General features: G+C 36.4%; 1 protein-coding gene across 1 annotated transcript in view; it reads right to left on the reverse strand.

The window, feature by feature from the left end:
• Positions 1-8,319: 8,319 nt before the first annotated feature.
• LOC145998323 (charged multivesicular body protein 7) overlaps positions 8,320-19,540 on the reverse strand; it is a 68,196-nt gene continuing 56,975 nt past the window's right edge. The window contains exons 4-7 of the mRNA XM_083134731.1: positions 17,235-17,354; positions 15,538-15,642; positions 14,317-14,527; positions 8,320-8,906 (exon numbers count right to left, since the gene is read on the reverse strand). Coding sequence (XP_082990857.1) covers positions 8,827-8,906; positions 14,317-14,527; positions 15,538-15,642; positions 17,235-17,354 — 516 coding nt within the window. The 3' untranslated portion in view covers positions 8,320-8,826. The remainder of the gene's footprint in view (positions 8,907-14,316; positions 14,528-15,537; positions 15,643-17,234; positions 17,355-19,540) is intronic.

The following is a 19,540-nucleotide window of genomic DNA, read 5'->3' on the forward strand; positions in this document are numbered from 1 at the left end:
GAACTTTATTGTCAAAGGTTGTATATATGACCTAATCAGGAGGGGAGGGAGGAGAAATGATGAACAAAAGACAGCCGGTTCAACTGCTTCCACATTCGCAAGGGAAGCTCCTTGCAGACAACTTGACTGAAATAGTGAATGGTTTTTAGAATTTTAAAGGTTTTTAGTTTTTAAAAATTCCCACAGGACAAATAACTTTGTATTATAGGTTTTAACTTTGGTAAACGATGGCTTTAAAGCATGTAAATTTTTAGTGTGTAATTGATCTTCCTATACTTTTTCCTGCTCGCATTTCACCCAAACCTTAATCCTGATGACTATGGAAGAAATATTTTGACGAAGCTATGACTATGAATTGCTTATAAAACATGAAACCTGAAGAAGAGAAAAGTTATCTCTCGAAATGTCGTAATGGAAGAAAATTTATTATACTTGCAAAAAAAGTAAGTAAAATTGTAATTTATATTGTTAATCTTGTAATTCGCACATAGTAAATATGAACGCATATTTCCCTTTGTAGATAGGGTTTAGCATAGTACGGGGGCAACTGTCCCCCCTCGCCACCACTGCATTGAACACATGCTTGTGCAGCCTATCATGCACCTACGGTATATGAGAAAGCTGCTGACCCAAGTATGTGTTGCTTGGGTCTGAAATCTCACTTAGAGGCAGTTTTTGTGGAAGCGTGATGCAATTAATCCCTCAAATCGATGAACTATAGGTAGGGGCATGCACATTTCGTTTTTGACGAAAAAACTAAATTTTAAAAAACCCTTTGTAGTGTTCATTTTTCATGTTTTTGAAAGGTGTGAGACGCATTTTGTGACCATGTTTTGTCACGAAATAATGCGAAATGAACTGCAAAAAGCGAAATTAAGTCTTAAACACGAAATTCAGGGTTTATTCACCGACGCGACACCTTCGGAGGTCTGAATTATCCTTAGAGTTATGCAATTCCCGGAAAATTGATTAATTCTGCTGTTAATATTGGAGAAACGAAAATGGACTCCTTTACACAGAAATAAACTTAATACTCTGATAACTACATAAATGTGCTATTAGAAGTGAAATGTTAATTCTGTGGAATAAGTGTAGTTTTCAAATCAAATTTAGGATTATATTCACAATTTTAAACCCAAAATGTATTTTTATATACCACTTTTCATCCAATTTTTCACTGCTATAACTCCGATATTTCATTTTATTTACCGCTTTTGCACCCGAAATTGACTGTTTTTGTACCGAAATTTTGCTTTTGTATTTACCAAAAATATGTGCCTCTAACTATAGGCAATAAGGATAACTATGTGGTAATTTTGTCGCATGAAAACTCCTGATGCACCAGCAGGAAAAAGTGTCATGGCATGCAGATTGCATAGACTATCAACAAGGGAGGTAGGATCTTTGCAGATACCCCCATACTGTCTGTAGCTGTGGCAGGAAATGCAATTGATTTGGTTACTTTGCTTTTCTACCACTTTTGGTTAATTGCAAAGATGAAGATGACTTGATGATGGGACATCATCATCGCCACGACAGACCTGGAAAAATTGGGGAATTGTCAGGGAATTTTGTCTTGATTGACTTTATTTACTTATTATTTCTATTTTAAAGGTCGTTATAAAGCTCTGCATGGGAGTAGGAAATCTTATTGCAAAGTTTCGGCCTCAAATTTTAGGCCCGTTTTATGCACAACACAACCACGGCGCCAGAACAACATGGTATAACATTTGTCGGATGAACATTTTAGGCTCTGTTGATACATACAATTTTTGTCGAATAGCACCGCCCGACAAAATGTCTCACTACAACATGTGACAGAAATTATATACACGACACTCTTGTGGAATTGATTTTTGTTAGATGTCTTCGGACTGCAACATCCAACAAAAATCCCATGTATAAACAGAGCTTTAGACTGCAAATATGCTGCTGGAATTTTATTTCGCTTGTGGCTCACTTAACCTTATTTAATGTAGGTAGCAATGTGTAGGAATGTTTTCTTTCATCATGCTGGCGTAATACTGGTCTTACACAAGTTAACATACGCTTGCAATTACATCGCACTATTCTTACAGTCGGGCCGTGATAAGGAGCGGTGTGCAATCAGAACGCAGAATGGCAGAACATGACCCAATTTTCGTTGGCTGCCATGTGGCTGGGGGTTTTCTGCGTTGCCACGTTCGCAGAAACAGGCGGACAGGCTAATCAGCTGTTGGCAAGCTCGGGAAAAAATAAAACGTCACGTGAAATTAAGCACGTACGTATCAGTATGCTAATATATGTTATTTCCGTCGTAAAGTGATAAATTAACGAATCTAGAAGTTTGAATCTGAAGTTCCTTGTAGGTTAACGTTAACTTCCCGTGTGAATTTTACTTTCTGGCAAGCATGAAACATTTGCTGCTCTACACAGCAACGGAAAACCTTCACTGAAAGAACCTCTGTTGTGTTTTAATTATGGTACATTGCAAGCATCAGCTACCGGCATCTTTTTACTTGTGTTGTATCGTATCACAATTACCTACAAAAGAAAATGCATCTTGTGTTATGAACAACTGTGGCAAATCGTTCTTTGATTTCATGCCACCTCTATTTGCCTTCTTTGTCACACCGTGGCGTTCATCTTTTTCGCAACTCGATACCGACCGCAGCTATGCCTGCCTATTGTTTTTGTATGTGAAACTCGCCCTTCGTTTTGTAATGACATGGAATTTATACTTCTGTGACATTGTTGAAGCTTCAGAATGTACAAATGAAATGCATTTATGCATAAACAAATTATGCATAAACAAATTACGTACAACTTGGTTTCGTTAACACGTTTTTAAATTATATTTTGTGGAACCTACAAAAATTTACCTCTAAAACAGAATTTCACAGAACTGAGTTACTGTATTACGGAGAAGAATTTATCAAGAACAAATCAATTGTGTGTGAATTGATTGATTGATTGAGTTGGTGTTTCGAAGTCCACTTTATGCACACTACGGGTAATCTGGAATGGACTTAAGAGTTGGAAGTGGGATCCGAACCACTGTCTCTCGACAGGGTATTGAACCCAGGACTACTTGATTACAATGCAACGATGCTTACCCTACCACTGTACCATCGGGGAGCCACATGTGGGTGTGTGAAGTGAGATCTTTTGGGAAGCTACATAAGAATACAGGCTCTGCCAATACAGAGTTCAATAAATTACAACGAAACGCTTGGCAATTGCTGGATTTCCTTAACATTAATGATACGTTTGGTGCATGTGTTATTAATGCTTCGAGCTACCTGTATGTAAAAACATAAAAAATGAATGAAAGAACAGAAGTAGTATCAAAATCATTTCTCTTCCCTGTGTACCAATTACTTTCTTTCTTCTTTCCGACATTGCAGTACAATTTCTCCAACAACTCTTACAAACACACACATGAACGCCCGCTCACACGCAAAAGTATTCAATACAGAAATCGGACTGAATATAAAAAAAAATGCACTTCACTTAGCCAAAAGCTCTCCGCCTATTAATGTTGTTCCTTCAAATATGAACAGTCGGAATGAGAACAATTGGAAGTGTCCCGTTGTTGACTGTTTAACCAGATGTTTAATCCTACACGTTTCTGTGGGCTCGCGAAAATCCTGAAGTAGGTCAATCCGGCAACAGCACGTTGCTACCAGAGCGGGTGGTTCCATGCTGGTTGCTAGCACGTCCCGACTTTAGATATCAAGAAGAATCCAACAAAACATGATACATATTGAATAATATCATGAAAAAGTGAAACATAAATCTGCATTGGTAAACGTTATAAAAATTTGGCAAGTGCCTGCTTCCAACCTCAGATTTTATGCAAAATTCGTATTGCAATGAAATTAAGGCTCCCCTCTGTTCTGCCTAGTTCAACTCCTAAGAGATGGTCATTAATCTGTCACTGAATGAAGTTAATATCCAATATTATGAAATAAAATACTATAATAATAAATACGTAAATATTTTAATATCATAATTACTAGTCATCATTCAATCCTAAAAGCATATCACTTTTTTCAATAATTGACGTTTCTCTGCCAGTCTTACAAAATTTTCACTTTTCATCTACTGATTTATATGAGAGGAACCCAGAAAGTAAGTTCCAATTAGTAGGGACCTTGATTTTTCGCAAGCGTGAAAACCGCGAAAAATGTTAATTGCTGCGAAGTGGTGTTTATGAATGTGCAATGAAATTAATGCTCCCCTCTGTTCTGCCGGTTTATACTTGTGAGAGATGGTCATTAATCTGTCACTGAATGAAGTTATTGTCTAATATTATGAAATAAAATATTATAATAATAAATATGTAAATATTTTAATATCATAATTACTCGAGTCATTCAATCCTAAAAGCATATCATTTTCTTCAATAATTGACGTTTCTCTGCCAGCCTTACAAAATTTTCACTTTTCATCTACTGATTTATACGATGGGTGCCCAGAAAGTAAGTTCCAATTAGTAGGGACCTTGATTTTTCGCAAACGAGGAAACTGTGAAAAATGTTAATTGCTGCAAAGTAGTGTTTATGAATGTGCAGTGATGTCTGGACACATTTCTCACCATTTGAAATATCGAAATAATGCGAATTTGGCATAAAATGCGAATTGTTGACATTTTTCGCGATTTTTTAAAAATTTCAATGAAAAATTCCCTGAAATCCAACATTCTTGTTTTTTTTCTAAGCTTAAAAACAAAATGTGCCACATTTGTGTACATAGAAAGTGCAAGTTTTCAAACATTTTATTGAAGAGAAAGCTATAATTCATGTTATACATGGAATAATTCCGACAGCAACATTAAATCATATAATTCCCACAATTTTTTCAACTTCTATCAGAACAATCTGCATCACAGAGCAAAGTGGCAGGGTTCTAACAGGAGATCGAGTGCATATCTACCGTCACACGAGAGCCACATCTTCAGTATTTGTAGCGCAAGAAGTGTTTTTGCTGAGCTAAGTGGTGCGGTTTTCGGGGAGATCGGGAACTCGCCTATCACCACAGGGAAGTTGTAACATTGGCATTTGTCGAGCAATAAATATTGGAGCTCAGTCGTTAGGGCATCTGACTACCATGCAAGAGACCTGGGTTCAATCCCCAGCGAGGAAGAACCAGGATCTTTTCCACCTGTTCCAGCACCCACCCAGCATCGTATCAAGTAGGTACACAGAGGAGAAACTGGGGGTAAAGATGACCAGGGTTGTGGTGCTGATCACATCCCTCCACCTTTGGCTGTGATCAAGAAAGTGTGGAGCCATAATCACATACCCCCTATACACCTTCATGGCGTGGTTCAAAGCACTTCCTCAAAAATGTGTTCCAACATATCAAACTGTCACAAAAATAGGTAGACCATGTGTCCTACAATTTAAAATAATAGTTTAAAAGCACAGTGGAAGTATGAAGTATAACTTTTGGTATATTTGGCAGAAAAATGTTCTAAAACAAAAACGCAAATTTTGGAAAACTTAACACTAACAAGTAAAAAAAAATAAAATATTTTGGTGCCATAATATATCGGTATCTGTCACGTGAGAATGATTGATTTAAATTTCTTTGGTGCATCACCACTTATGGTCATTTTGCACCCATCAGTATGTAGGGGGAAAACTCCATTATCTAAGACTCTTACCTTAAAATTAAAAAGGGAGTATGTGACTTACAATTTGAAACAGTAATTTAAAGACACCATGAATGCATAATTTCAGATATTTGCCAGAAAATGCGCTAAAATGAAAATGTGAATTTTGGGAAAAATAACACCGAATAGTAAAAAATAAAAAAATACACCAATTTGAAAAAAATAACAAAAAATCAAGGTCCCTACCGATTAGGCATAAATAAAACAAGAATAACAGTTGTAATTTATTGCATTAGTAACAGTGAGTCCTAACCTAATTTTCAGCAAAATCACCACCATTGTTCTGGCATTTGTCGTAGCATGGCACTAAATTTTGTATGCCTGTGGCATATGTTCCTGACAGCAAAGACTGGAACTGTGTCTACTGCAGTGTAGCTGTCAAATCCTTGTCCTGCCAGAAACCTCTTCAGCTGAACAAAGAGAAGAAAGTCGGTACATGCAGGCCAGGGCTGTACAGGGAGTGGTCCAAGATATCTCACTTAAAGTGATGCGAAGAGCTCACGTGTACTCAGCTGTATGGGGTTGTGCACATTCGATTGGCTTTCTGTGAATTGTCTGCACCATCGTCTGACCATACTATCACTCACACCGTCCAGTCTGTACACCTCACACAATTGCTGGTGGCTCTGCCAGGATCTGAGCATACAAAAATCTGATTACTACACGTACCTTGCAGTCTGTGAGAGACTGTATGAGAGCTGCCACCTTTAACCTAGAACTGTCCTAAAACGGCTGCATTGCGACTGCACCAGATTACATCCACATGCCACTTCTTCCTGCCTGCGTGTGTGTGTGTCGCTCTCCGGCCACTAGTGCTGTGTATAGGCACCATTGGAGCTTTTTTCTGGATGCTCCTTGTATATGAACTTTCAGAAGCTATTATCAACAGTGTGTTCCTGTTTTAATATTTGATTAACTAGATTAGACTAGATTTATAGAATTGCTTGTGTTAGATTTCTAATACCTACATACCCTTTTCGTCAGCAATAATGGTATAACTGCATGTTGTCATTTCACATACTTCACTTGGATATACTGTACTGAAGGAGAAATCCCATTGATAATGTATGGAAATATGACACTTTCTTTTGTACAATACAGTTGTTTCACTTATGTGCAAGGGTTAAGTTCTTTGCTTTACAGAGAAAAGAGAAGTAGGTTTATGCATCGGAAAATGAGTCTGCACTCATGGTTGTTGCAAGCAGAGGGTTCCAAACCTCAGTGGAAATATGAACATATAATACCGAGAATGGCTAAGGAGATTGATCAATTACAAAATTTCTTTCTTCATCAATCACTCTTCACTAGGGATGGGCCGGTATGAAATTTTGGCCGATACCGATAAAGTACCGATATAAAATTTACCGATACCGATAACCGATATTCTACCGATCCGATATAAAATTAGAAATGGTCCTTGAAGAACCTGAAATGTTCATTGATCTCCTTAATAAATGTGTGTTTCGTGGTGACTGCAGTGCAAAAGAAGTTGAATATTTAGACATTTACTTTTTTAGAAACAAGGGCATGGAGATTATCCATAAAAATTACAACAAAATGGCAGAATTTTGCATTAAATTATCAGATATTTATCAATATATCGGATCGGTAAAATAATCGGTAATTTTACCGATAAAACGATACACCGATATGCCCATATCGGCCGATACGGATAGAGTACCGATTAATCGGTCCCATCCCTATTCTTCACTATAATCTTATTTAGTCGTAACTTTAAAAATAATCAAATATTTTATTTAAAACTGACTGTGTATGATAAGATCCCATAATTCCTCCCTAGCTTGTGAATTGTAATAATTTTCCAAATTCACTATTTTGCAGTTTGAAGTCAAATTATAGAGAATAGAGAAATGAAGTCAATTTCTTGGAAGATAATATTGGTACTTAACACAATACATACATAACACAATGTATGAATTTATAATTTCCATTTGTAAAAACATTGATTTAGTTTAGTTTTGTAATTGTCAGGGAAAAATGTAAATTTTGTCCTGGAAAAGTCAGGGAATTTCATTTCTGCTTGTTTGTAGCCACCCTGGACATTCACAAATAACACCCATGCCCAGCTGGGACCTCTGGCATCATAGCACACTTCACTAACCATTCTGCTCGGAGGTTATCTCAAGCGAGAGTTCTGTATCATATAGTTTAAGAATAAAACATGAAATGTGCAAAAAAAATGTATATAAACTCTATAACGGCCTCAATGTTAATTCGCTGTTACTATGAGATGACTCTTGTTTTTACTACTCATTTCTTTCTTGTAGTTTACAGTTGTCGCAAGCATAAAATCAGTTTTTGTTGCAACATTTTGGGAGAACACATGCACCCATTATCAGATTTATTTGTGAATCAAACTAAAAATGTCAGATGTTCTCCCGAAACGATCACATGAAAAACGGTTTTTTTATGTTTGCAAGAGCTGTAAACTGAAAGAGAAAAATAATTCTACAATGCAAGCAATTCATAGATACAAGAAAATTTTTACTAAACTTGCAATGGCTCTAGTGCATTGCAGTTCCCTCGTGGAAGTAATGGCTTTTAACTTTACATTTCATCTAAAGAGAGTGTTGCTGTGGAAGAAAAAGTTATATATAAACCTATTTAGAAAACCAAGAAAGATGCACAAAAGAGTGGAGTATGTTCAGAATAATGTATTTGATCAAATTTCATTTTACAAGTTCCCCCTCTCCTTCAAGCAACACCTTACAAAAAATTTTAAATCACACAGTGAACATGGCTTAGGAAAAGTCAACTAAATAACTAACTTTATTCACAAACCTCTCTGTTAGTGTATAAGTATTCAAATAGAAAAAAATGAAGACACTGGCAATCAATTGTAAAGATTAGTTCATTGCGCTATAAAATTAAATATGGGACCTAAATCAGCGTAGGAGAGTAAGATTTCATGATGTGAATTAATCACCACATGATTTTCACTTATACAAACTGCGTTATACTTCATATTATGTTGCTTCGATAAAATGCTTTTAAAACTTTCAAAATTTTACACTATATATATGTACACACACACAATTGTGTATAAAATGTATTTACAAAGATAAGGCCACTTCAGTACTATTTACAAGTGCAAAGTAAACTTGCTGTAAACGCACGACTGATCACAGCTCTTACAAAAATAATATTTATAATGCATATTCACTGGCAAGTTGCTTTTTTCTATCACAACCATCTGATAAGGATGCTGATGGTGGACTTGGAAGATCTGAAAAGATGGAAGGAGAGAAATTTTAATACTACCATAGAGACAGGAAAGTGATATAAACGACCAAAAGTACATCTAATATATACAAGAGTTTGTCCTCTGACTCAACAAGTCAGCCCAAGCCCTTTTCAAGTCCTGTCATAAGTGCCCTCTAAGAAGGGATTTTTCAAAATTAAACGCTTAAGGGGGAAATTGACTGAGGAACATGAAAAACAAATACTGTATTTAGGAATGTGTAATGCACACCCTGTTTTTTGATGGGGAAAAGCAACAAACATATCTTGTATATAAAGCGCAGTACAACTTAGGTTCAAGAAATAGCTTTCTTAGCTGTAGGTTGTAAAGCTGCTGCTATGTACCCTCTTCTGTATACAGTGAGTCACCAACCCATGCCCACTCTCCCTTCAATCTTGTGTTTAGCATCCCAAAGCTCTCACTTCTTAACCACCTTGTTTATTCTGTAGTAGAAGAAAGCAAGATCAGAAGTATATTATGGATTTCGGTGCTCAGGAAGTGTTATTTTCTATTATTTCTTGCCTGACAAATACAGCCGATACCCATCCCATGTGACAGGAGGTGCATGCTCGAATTCTGCCAGAATGGCACAGCGCCGCTTTACTCGGTGTTGCAAAATGTTTCGTTACAAAGTGAAAAATCATGGGAAATGGTCATTTCACTTTTATAGTGTTTTTTAAAGAATTATTATTACTAAAGAAATTCAACCTGGTAATGAGTATTTGCCCCTGTTGATATATACGTGTTATGTACAGTGACCGTGAAAGCATGGGTTTAATGTCAACTGTCTGAATTATTCCGTGCATAATATGCACTACAGTTTTGGGAGGCAAACATTTTTGAAAAAAGTGTTCATTATACATGAGTAAATATAAACAAAAGTCCTCAATGGATGCCACTGGGTGTCCCCTATATTATATTACATAGTACAAATTACCCCTAGATATATATCATGTGTATATTTATTTATAACATATGTATGTATTTACATAATATAACTGGAAACATAATGTAACAGTACATTGTTTGCTCTATCCATTGTTGTTCGTGCACCCCCACACAGGTCACTAGCCATTCTTCAGCTCTGTAACTATATCTGCTCACATCAGCCATGGTGCAACTACTGACAGACGAATTCAAGCAAGTGTTCCATGTGACCTTCAGAGCTGGGATGCCAACCACGAAAACAAAACCATTCCTAAGCAACCAAATACTGGCCAATTTTCAACATGGTCGCAACAGGATACATGCAAGTAGGGGTAAAGGGACTTCTTGGACATGCTGCACATCTTGATATGGTTGTCTTTTGCTTAAACATACATAAACTAACTAATGAACATTTCTATTATTCTTGTGAATGCTAATTTCTGACACATACTGATTTTGTACTAAACTAAAGCTTCAAAATGATGTGCTACTCATTCATTTTATCTTGACAATGTGGCTTGAATCTGATTATTGATGTAGACATTTTTTGTCATCTGATGAATAAAAATGACAGGTGTCTATAAAGCGAGTCCCACTTTGAGTTCATAATTAATTTTGTGCCCCCAATATATATGGATGCATCATGTATCACATGGATGACCATGCCATCATTTTTTTTGGTGTAATTTATTCTAGTGTAGTTACTCCTGATGGCCACAAGATGTGCTGTATGCAATGCAGCAAGATGGCATTTTCTGGTGCTCGGAAAGCATTTTACGTTGTAAAAAGGTAAAGGGTTCCCCTGTGCTTAGCAGGGTAACGCCCCACACTTTCTTGATCCGGTCGTGAGTGGAGGTGATGTGATGTGATCAGCATCACGCCCCTGACCACCTTTACCCCCCAGGGTTTCCCCCAGGTACTCATGTTATTCGACGCTGGGTGGGTGCCGGGGCCGCTTCCATCGTTTTACGTTGTTCAATTTGATTTACCACCATGTAAATTTTCTTGTGGGGGAGCTGATAAATTATTCATGTCACGTATGCTACGTGATCTGCAAGAAGAAAAGTGAGCATTGAAGAAGCAGTGGCATCTGAAATGTGTAGAGTCGAGCAGGGGATCGACTATTGCTTCAATGTTTATTGCATCACACACAGGACTCACATTTAGGCACTATGCTGTAATGTCAGGATTGTAAAACCTGGACATCTTGTGCATTTGTAAGTCATAAAACATCACGTAGTGGGACTTACATTATAGACACACTGTATAATACAAAGCATGAGAGTCACTAGTATATTATACAGGGTTTGGTACTTTCTGCAGTTTGAAGTATCCACGTGATGCTTGAAATGGTAGTGGATATGATGGGCTACCGTTTTTAAAAATTCCAGTCATGCAAGAAAAGTTGAGGCACCATTTAATATATTGGAACATTAACATTTGGTGCAGTCTACAGTACAAAGAAGCTCAAGTTTCTCACATTTCAGTATGCCACACAGTATTGGGCCATTCCATGTGAAATCAACCGGTGAAGATGCACTTTTCAACCTCACATATTTTGATTCATTTGAAATTTGGCATACTGGAAGGGCCACCTGAGGTGGGAAAATATGCAAATATCCATATCTTCTGTATTTCCGAAATTACAGTGTTCCAAACTATGCAATTTTGACCATTTTATCCAACATCTCGTTAACTTAAAATTGCAATATTTTGGCATTCAGACGGCGTTGGAAAGGTCTTTAAGGGCTCTTTCACCCAAAACATTACATGCTTATGTCAAGGTATAAAAACAATTGAAGGTGGTATAAAGGAAACTTTGGTAGCCATTTTCTCAAAAATGGGTCTTTTAATTTTTTTCAAAAAAGTTATATATCATACATACATTATAACTCAATAACTATAAAATTTAAAAATGGGATGTCAATGGGATCCGGAGTTATGTTAGTTTTAAGTTAGGTTAGGGTAGGTTAAGTAATGCATGATAACTAGGCCTCGGATTTTTAGGTTCTAAAAAGTGCTTTTAGGTTCCAAAAATCCTAAAATAGGTTCTAAAAAACTTAAAATAGGTTCTAAAAATATTAAATTAGACTCGAAAAATCCTGAAGTAGGTTCCAAAAAACGTACATTGTACAAAATTTCTGAATAGTACTGATTAGATACACTCGTTAAAAAAAATCACAAGAACCGTAAGAAATTTTACAAGGTATATGTAACAACCAAATAATAATTTTCTAACCAAATTTTCATTTGTATGCATTATTTTCAAAATTATCCACAAACTATTGTGATACTTTATCAAAAGTTACTTGTTGACATGAAAAATGAATTATGAATGTAAAATTTGCTCCACAATATCAGGGCAGCTACTCACTTTGAATTATGGTAATTATACGTGAATTACTGGTTCTGGAAATCATGCGTGAATTCTTGTAAAACATGAAAAAAAAAAAAAGATACAAGCAGCTGTTTTTCTTTTAATTATCTTTCAACGGAAACAGCCAGTGGTGCACGTCATGAATGCCACATAAGGAACTGACGTGAAAGTGAACAAGGCCAAACAGATCAGAAGTTTGCATTTTGGACTGTGCAGGCAGTAGAGGCGATTGGTAGGCCAAGAATGGGAAGTCGGGGAGGGGGGGGGGTAAGGACAGGTTACTTTATCTTAGTAGAGAAGGCTTAGAATTAAAGAGTCCATTGTGTGGGGGTAAAAAGTAGGTGGCAACTGCCCCCTCTAATCGTCGCCACTGTGTGCAGGTAATGGTGGCGTCACACATTTTGATTTGTTTAGAGCTTTGAAAAACATCATATGATTTAGAGGGGGATCGACAGAAAACGTGTTTCAAACATGCCAGTCTTTGAATTGTTTCGTCACTAAACCGAGTAAATACCTCTGTGAGATATAAAAATCCTTTAAAACCTAAAATAGGTTGTAACAAGCAAAATAGGTTATTTTAGGCACTATAAAACTTCTTCAGTTGTTGCATTTTTTAATGATACACTGACATAACTTGTTATTTCATAATTACCAGCAAAGGATAAAATAGGTTAAAAATCTAAAATCCGAGGTACAGTCTGAACGGTGCATGATACGTTGAAAATTCAAGCACTTTAGATTGAAAAACTCACCTATTTCCAACAACTTTCCCCTCTTTCGAATTTTTGCTATGTGCACTAATAACAGAGTTGCCTATGCAACAGGACTTTTGAATCACCCTGTATTTCTAATAACTGGGAATTTAAACATCAGATTCATGTACGTTAATTCAAACAATATTGTATTCAATTTCTGTTAGACTTTTACTTTTGAATTATAGCAATTTATCTATCAAAATATGTTATCATGCATTACCTAACCTACTCTATCCTACCCTAACCTAATCTAAAACTAACATAACTCTGGATCCCATTGGTGTGCCATTTTTAAATTTTGTAGTTATTGAGTTATAATGTATGTATGATATATAACTTTTTGAAAAAAACAAACAAAAAAGAACAGTTTTTGAGAAAATGGCTACCAAAGTTTCCTTTATACCACCTTCAATTGTTTTTATACCTTGACATAAGAATGTAATGTTTCGTGTGAAAGAGCCCTTAAAGACCTTTCCAACGCCGTCTGCATGCCCTGATTGCCAAAATATTGCAATTTTAAGTTGACAAGATGTTGGAAAAAAAAAATGGTCAAAATCGCACAGTTTGCACCACTGTAATTTCAAAAATACAAAAGATATAGATCTACTACAACTTTGCATATTTTCCTACCTCAGGTGGCCCTTCCAGTATGCCAAATTTCAAATTAAACAAAAAATGTAAGGTTGAGGGCCTACTACCTCTCATGGAGAGATTGATTGCCCATGAAGATAATTTGTGCTACAATAAACTGTTTAAGTTGGTAGATCTTGGTAGTCCACCAAATTATATGAGGATCAAATTTTTGTGCTGGTCCTGCATTCTTGCAAAAAAAATAATAATAATAATAATTGGTGCCATGACTTATATCTCATACAAACCTCATATCTTGGCAGCTTTGTAAGAGTCAGTTTGGAAACTAAGCAGCTTTCAGATCAAAGCAACATGGTGTTTTCACACCACGACGACAAGCAACACAAGTTCCTTCAACATACAAATTCACCGTACATGCACGAACAAAAGAGCGAGGCAACAATGCACAATATTGAGGAAACGGCCCAGTCTGAGCAACACGTGCAGCTTGTCACTTTGGTTTGAAAAGTTGCATTTATTTCTAAAGAATGGTTTCCAAGAGATGCTCATCGCTTGCCGCTTCAAACATAAAGCTGCTAAGGGAAATTTACACTGAAGTGACAAGCAACCCATATCATACTGCTACAATATAAAACGTTGCTATTGATTGGTTCATTCTGAAGTAACATGTGTCATCCATAAAAGAACTGGTTAACCAATTCAAAGTGTCACATTACCCAAGTGGTGGCTTCCCAGTTGTACGTACTTTCTATTGTCAGTCCTTCTAAATCCTGTGCAAGACCTGCAGCTTCTACATGGCCAATGGCCACAACTGGAGATGCTGGGGTCTGTGGAGAGGCAGATGATGGTTTTGGCACATTTGACAGCAACAGTTGATTCAGTTCATCTTCCACATCATAATCAGTCCCAACAGGCTGAGAAAGAATTGCCTGTAAGTCGTCATGGACTTCAAGCACCTGAAAAAAGCATTAAGTACTCCAATCAAAAACACTTCATGTAAAAGGAATATCAAAATATTTTCTAAAATAATTATTTGGATAGAAATTCAAGTATTATACATAATTTAGCTAATAGCACATATTATTTCAACTTTTTTATTTACTTTTGTTTTGTATTGTGTCCCACCTGTGACACCAAGAAACAAGTAACTTCATCTGTAGCTTTTACATTTTCCCTTCAACTCCACTAGAATATTCAAAGGTCAATTACTTCCTCTCTTTATTTTTCATTATTTAAAAATTCACATAAACGAAAATAAAAGTTCTTATTAAGTAAAGAAGACGTGTTTTATCTGCCCCACCCATGACAAAAAATTGTTCACCTATAGTTATAAATCTGTGAAAGTATTCTAAGTATGTTTAATCAACAGTGTTTAGTTTCATAATTCATTGCACAGAAACTGTAAGAAAAATGTTGCTCAACTATTACTAGATTAGTTACTTTAATGTAAAGTAGTCTGTGCACAGATATATATAATATGTTACATTTTATGTACATTTTCTCACATTTATGAATTTTTCTGTAACAATTGAAAGTAAAAAAAATATATATAACATTGCATAAAAGTTACTGAAAGCGTATTCTGAATAGGTAATATAAAATTCATGAAAATAACGTAAAAACTTCCTAATGGAACCGAACTCTGAAGCAGCATCATCATAAGATATTTCCACAATGTGGATATAAATTATTACATGCTATTCTCAAGAGGATATACAAAAGTGGAACCTAATTCGACATGAGTACAAGTAAAATTCAGCAACCAAGAAAACGTGACATCTAGCTGTTGAAATTTCAAAGAGGTGGTTACAACACACATGGTCAAGAGACACAGTGCGATTATAGCCCTTTGTTCATTCACAATGGAATGTTATAGCCTGTCGCTCACCCAGAAAGGGTTAGGCTGCCACCAACATTTCTATTTGTATTAAATGGATTACTCTAATAACAATAAAAGTACACCAACCTCCTCAACTTCATCCATGGTTGAGGCTACATTCTCTTGTGAAAGCCCAGCATCACTGAAGGTCTTCTTCATAGCCTGCACTCCATATTTGTAGCATTCCAACACCTGGAAGAACATATTTTATACATAATGATAGTCTTCTGATGCAAATGTTAATCTTGTGATGCCTATACAAGGATAATTTATCTGAATTGGAGATATTTTATTGAAATTTCAAATATTTATTTATCTATTCAAAATAACCAGACACAAGGCTCATCCAAAACTAGCTCTTGACACAGAAATATGCATCTTTGATGCCCACGTTACCCTGAAACATTCATTCTTTACTAGGAGTGACACCAGTGCTCGAGGTGAGGGGGGTGGCATGTAGCTAGAAAAATTTTCGCAAAGCATCCTCTCAGTTGTCGCCAAGTTAAACCATTAAGAGCACCTCCAGGTAACCCCAATGGCTTGACAAAACTTACCCCCAGCTAACATTATCCACTTCAGGGACTGAGTGACAAATTCTAATTTGGTTATTTTATATTGCTTTTCTACAACTTGGACTAATTGGGACAATGAGGATGAATGATGAAGTAATAAAAAGGTGATGGGGTGAGGACAATGATCTGTCAGCAATCTGGAATCTGACTCAAAAAGACTTAATCCAAAGACTTGAACGTATTCAGTTAAAGTTCTTTACATATATCAAATTTAAAACCTGTGAGAATATACAACATTTTAACCATGTAAATCTACTTTAACAGTACAACTTCAGCGAACTAGCACTCTTGATGACAAGTAAGTGACTTGGTCTATCTCTACGTAATTAACAGTATAACAGAAAATTTCAACATTATCAGCCATAACATTTACTTTTCCCATTTTTAAAATGTGGCCCAAACACAAAATCTTTCATTGCCAGAGAGCAAAAACATCAGTTCTTTCAGCCTCTCTTGTGGGGCAATTCAACACGATTACATGTCAAAAAAACACCACTGATATTTGTGGTGCTAGTTTGCACAAGCTAAAAAAACACGTAAACATTGCAGTGAATCTTGTAATTATAACATGTACTTAAATTAGAGCACTATAATTGATGGACTCTGCCTGTTGGCATCTATAAAAAAAAATCCATGCCTGACCAGGTTGAAACCTGGCACCTCTGGCTTTGTAGCATGTAATGCTGACCACTCTGCCTAGGAAGGCTGAATAAAAAGAATCAAACTATTATACATGCAAGTTTGTAAATACGGTTTTTCTTTTGTCACGTCATTCTAAATTTTTTTAAAGTGTGTAGACCAAGGCAGTACTAAATAGTTTACATTTTGTTTGGAAAACTAAATTATGTACATTTCAAACTGTCAGGAAGGTAAAAATATACAGCTCAAAATTGATCCCCAATGCCCTGGCCAATACAGAAAGATAGAAAACTGACTTAACAATTCCAAATGTTCTTTTGCGACCTCCATGGCAGAGCTGTTAGCACAGCATGCTACAACACCAGTCTAATCTCGGGGCTGGGCATGTGTGTTCTTTGTTAGTGTCCCTTCATCAGTTTCATCATATCATCACTCACCCTCATCTTCATGATTAGCCCAAAAGTGGAAGAAAAGTGAAGTAAAATAAACCAAACAAAAAAATACTTTTATATTTGTATCATGCCCGAAACCATGTAGTTAACAATGATAGTGGTATGGAATGAAACAACTTACCTTGCTGTCTGAATCTGCTTCTTTGATCCTATAAAGCAGTTGCTGGACGTGATCTAAAGCTGCGGATCTTTTCTCTATACACGTCTCTAGGTTCTTTTTCTTCCTTAGACAGATTTTCGCCTGGTGAATACACAACAGATTCTTTACAGGACAAAAGTATTAGTCATTTAATATACAAATAAAAAGGAGTAGCATATTACACAGAATGGCAATGTAAGTTTTACCTTAAATCTGTATTGTAAGGTTACCACTTGGTGATGAGAATGAAAAATGTAAATAACCGAGCAAAGTACGGGCGTGTAGCAGATTAAAGACCTCTTGTATAAATCGACCACAAGGAAAAAACCTTGGATGAAAAGTCCCCACGCAGCTTTCCCTTCAGCTCGGGCCATAAGGAAGCATGGTCCACTCTCCCCCTCCCCTCCTCGCGGGAGTACGGTGCACAGGAGTCGCGGGTCTGCGCAGGTTGTCTTGCTTGTGGTTCCACTATAGGACTGACTTTTTCCACTGGCAGCCCTTGTGTTTTATATGGGGGTTTAGAGCGCAATTGGTGTAAATCCATTTTGATAAAAAGGCACATTTAAATAACCGAGTACTACACTATATCGCCAAAAATCATCGGACACTCAAGTAAAAGTGGCAGTAGTGTCATAGTCTGGGGCTGTTTTTCCTGGTTTGGGCTCGGGCGTTAGTTTTGCTCAATGGCAACATGAACAGTGGTGTTTATGAGTACATTTTAGACAATAACATGCTGCCCACACTGTGGCAACAGTTTGTAATGGGCCCTTTTCTCTATCAGTACGATAATGCCCCTGTCCTTTAAGCACGAGTCCATTGCATTGCGCTTTGAGGACAATCAGCGGGGATGTGCTTAGCTGGCCCACTCAAAGCCCCGACAGGAACCCCATAGAACATCTTTGGGATGAACTGGAGCGTCGGTTGCGTGCCAGACCCACTCAACTGAAAACCACCCATGAACTATTCACGAGGCTACAGAACGAATGGGGGAAAAAAAATCCACAAACAATATACCATAACTTAATGGAAAGCCTGCCCCAAAGAGTAAATGCTGTAATAATAGTGAAGGGAGGTCCAACATCTTATTAGTTACCTGGCTGGTGTCTTTCGAATGAACAACACTGGATATCTGGTGACTTTTGGCTATATAGTGTATGTTTAGCTGTTGGAGCACATCGTAGTGCCTCTATGAGCAAGAATTTGAAACTTGGGAGATACTTACTTCTAGCACTGAAAAGTTGATACTTCACAGTTCTATGTTATACAAAAAGTGGAGCCATTGCAGATTTATTGGTAGTTTTAGAAGTTCCCGTAGGAGGCATATCCATGGTTCAGGGTTCAAATCTGAAGGTACTAGTGAACAATTTATTGCATAAAAGCTTCAAAATTGCAACGGGATTCAGACCCGTACAGAGGATTTTTTTGAGGGGGGGAGCAAGCCAAAAACCTTGGTTATATATATATGAAATTGTCATGAAATATATGTCAATTATTAAATAATTAATTTATATCATTAATTAATTAATTTATATATATTTATATTTATAAACATAATAAAATAATTAATTTGCTACATTTATAAACTAGCAAATTAATTCTTTTAACGACTGGTTCAAAGTGTCGAGAAATTATAAGATACGGAAAATGTTTTTAATAAGTGTTAGATATTAGTTAATTACTGCTTTTTATTAAAAATGATAATTACATTTTCATACTTTTATTGTGTTATGTTTTTAGAATGGTGTAAATCTATTAATAGTCTCTCGAAAGGAAATACCATGAATGTGACCACCAACACTATGGAATTATCCTTATAATAAAGAAAATGTCTGAATGTGAATTAACCACAAAGAGAGGACATTTCCTCATCAAGACTGCAGTTCGAAAGAAGTCAAAACAGGGAGTAAATATGGTGAATTGTCCCGACTAAATTGGAACATTTAGTAGTTTCGCATAAATGGTTATAAAATTAAAATTACTAAATATAGTGTAGACTGCAGACTTCTGCCAGAAGTCTTCTGGTGTCTGCCTCTCTACAAAGACAGCCCATTCATTTATACAGGAAGAAAATCTAAATTCTTGCAAAATCTTAAAAATTATCCATGTTATTTTTGTAGGTTTGCATCAAAATATTTCATGGCTCGAGGGGGGGGGGGGATGGCCCCGTTTGCCCTTCCCCCCGGGTACGGGCCTAATGGTATTGATTACTCTTTGTATGAATACAATAGGCAATAAATACAGTACAACTCGTGCATATACTTCTTACTAGGTATTTGCTTAATATTTGA

The sequence above is a fragment of the Lepisma saccharinum genome, chromosome 1 (assembly GCF_977018435.1).
Source record: "Lepisma saccharinum chromosome 1, izLepSacc3.1, whole genome shotgun sequence".
In the NCBI taxonomy this organism is placed as follows: domain Eukaryota; kingdom Metazoa; phylum Arthropoda; class Insecta; order Zygentoma; family Lepismatidae; genus Lepisma; species Lepisma saccharinum.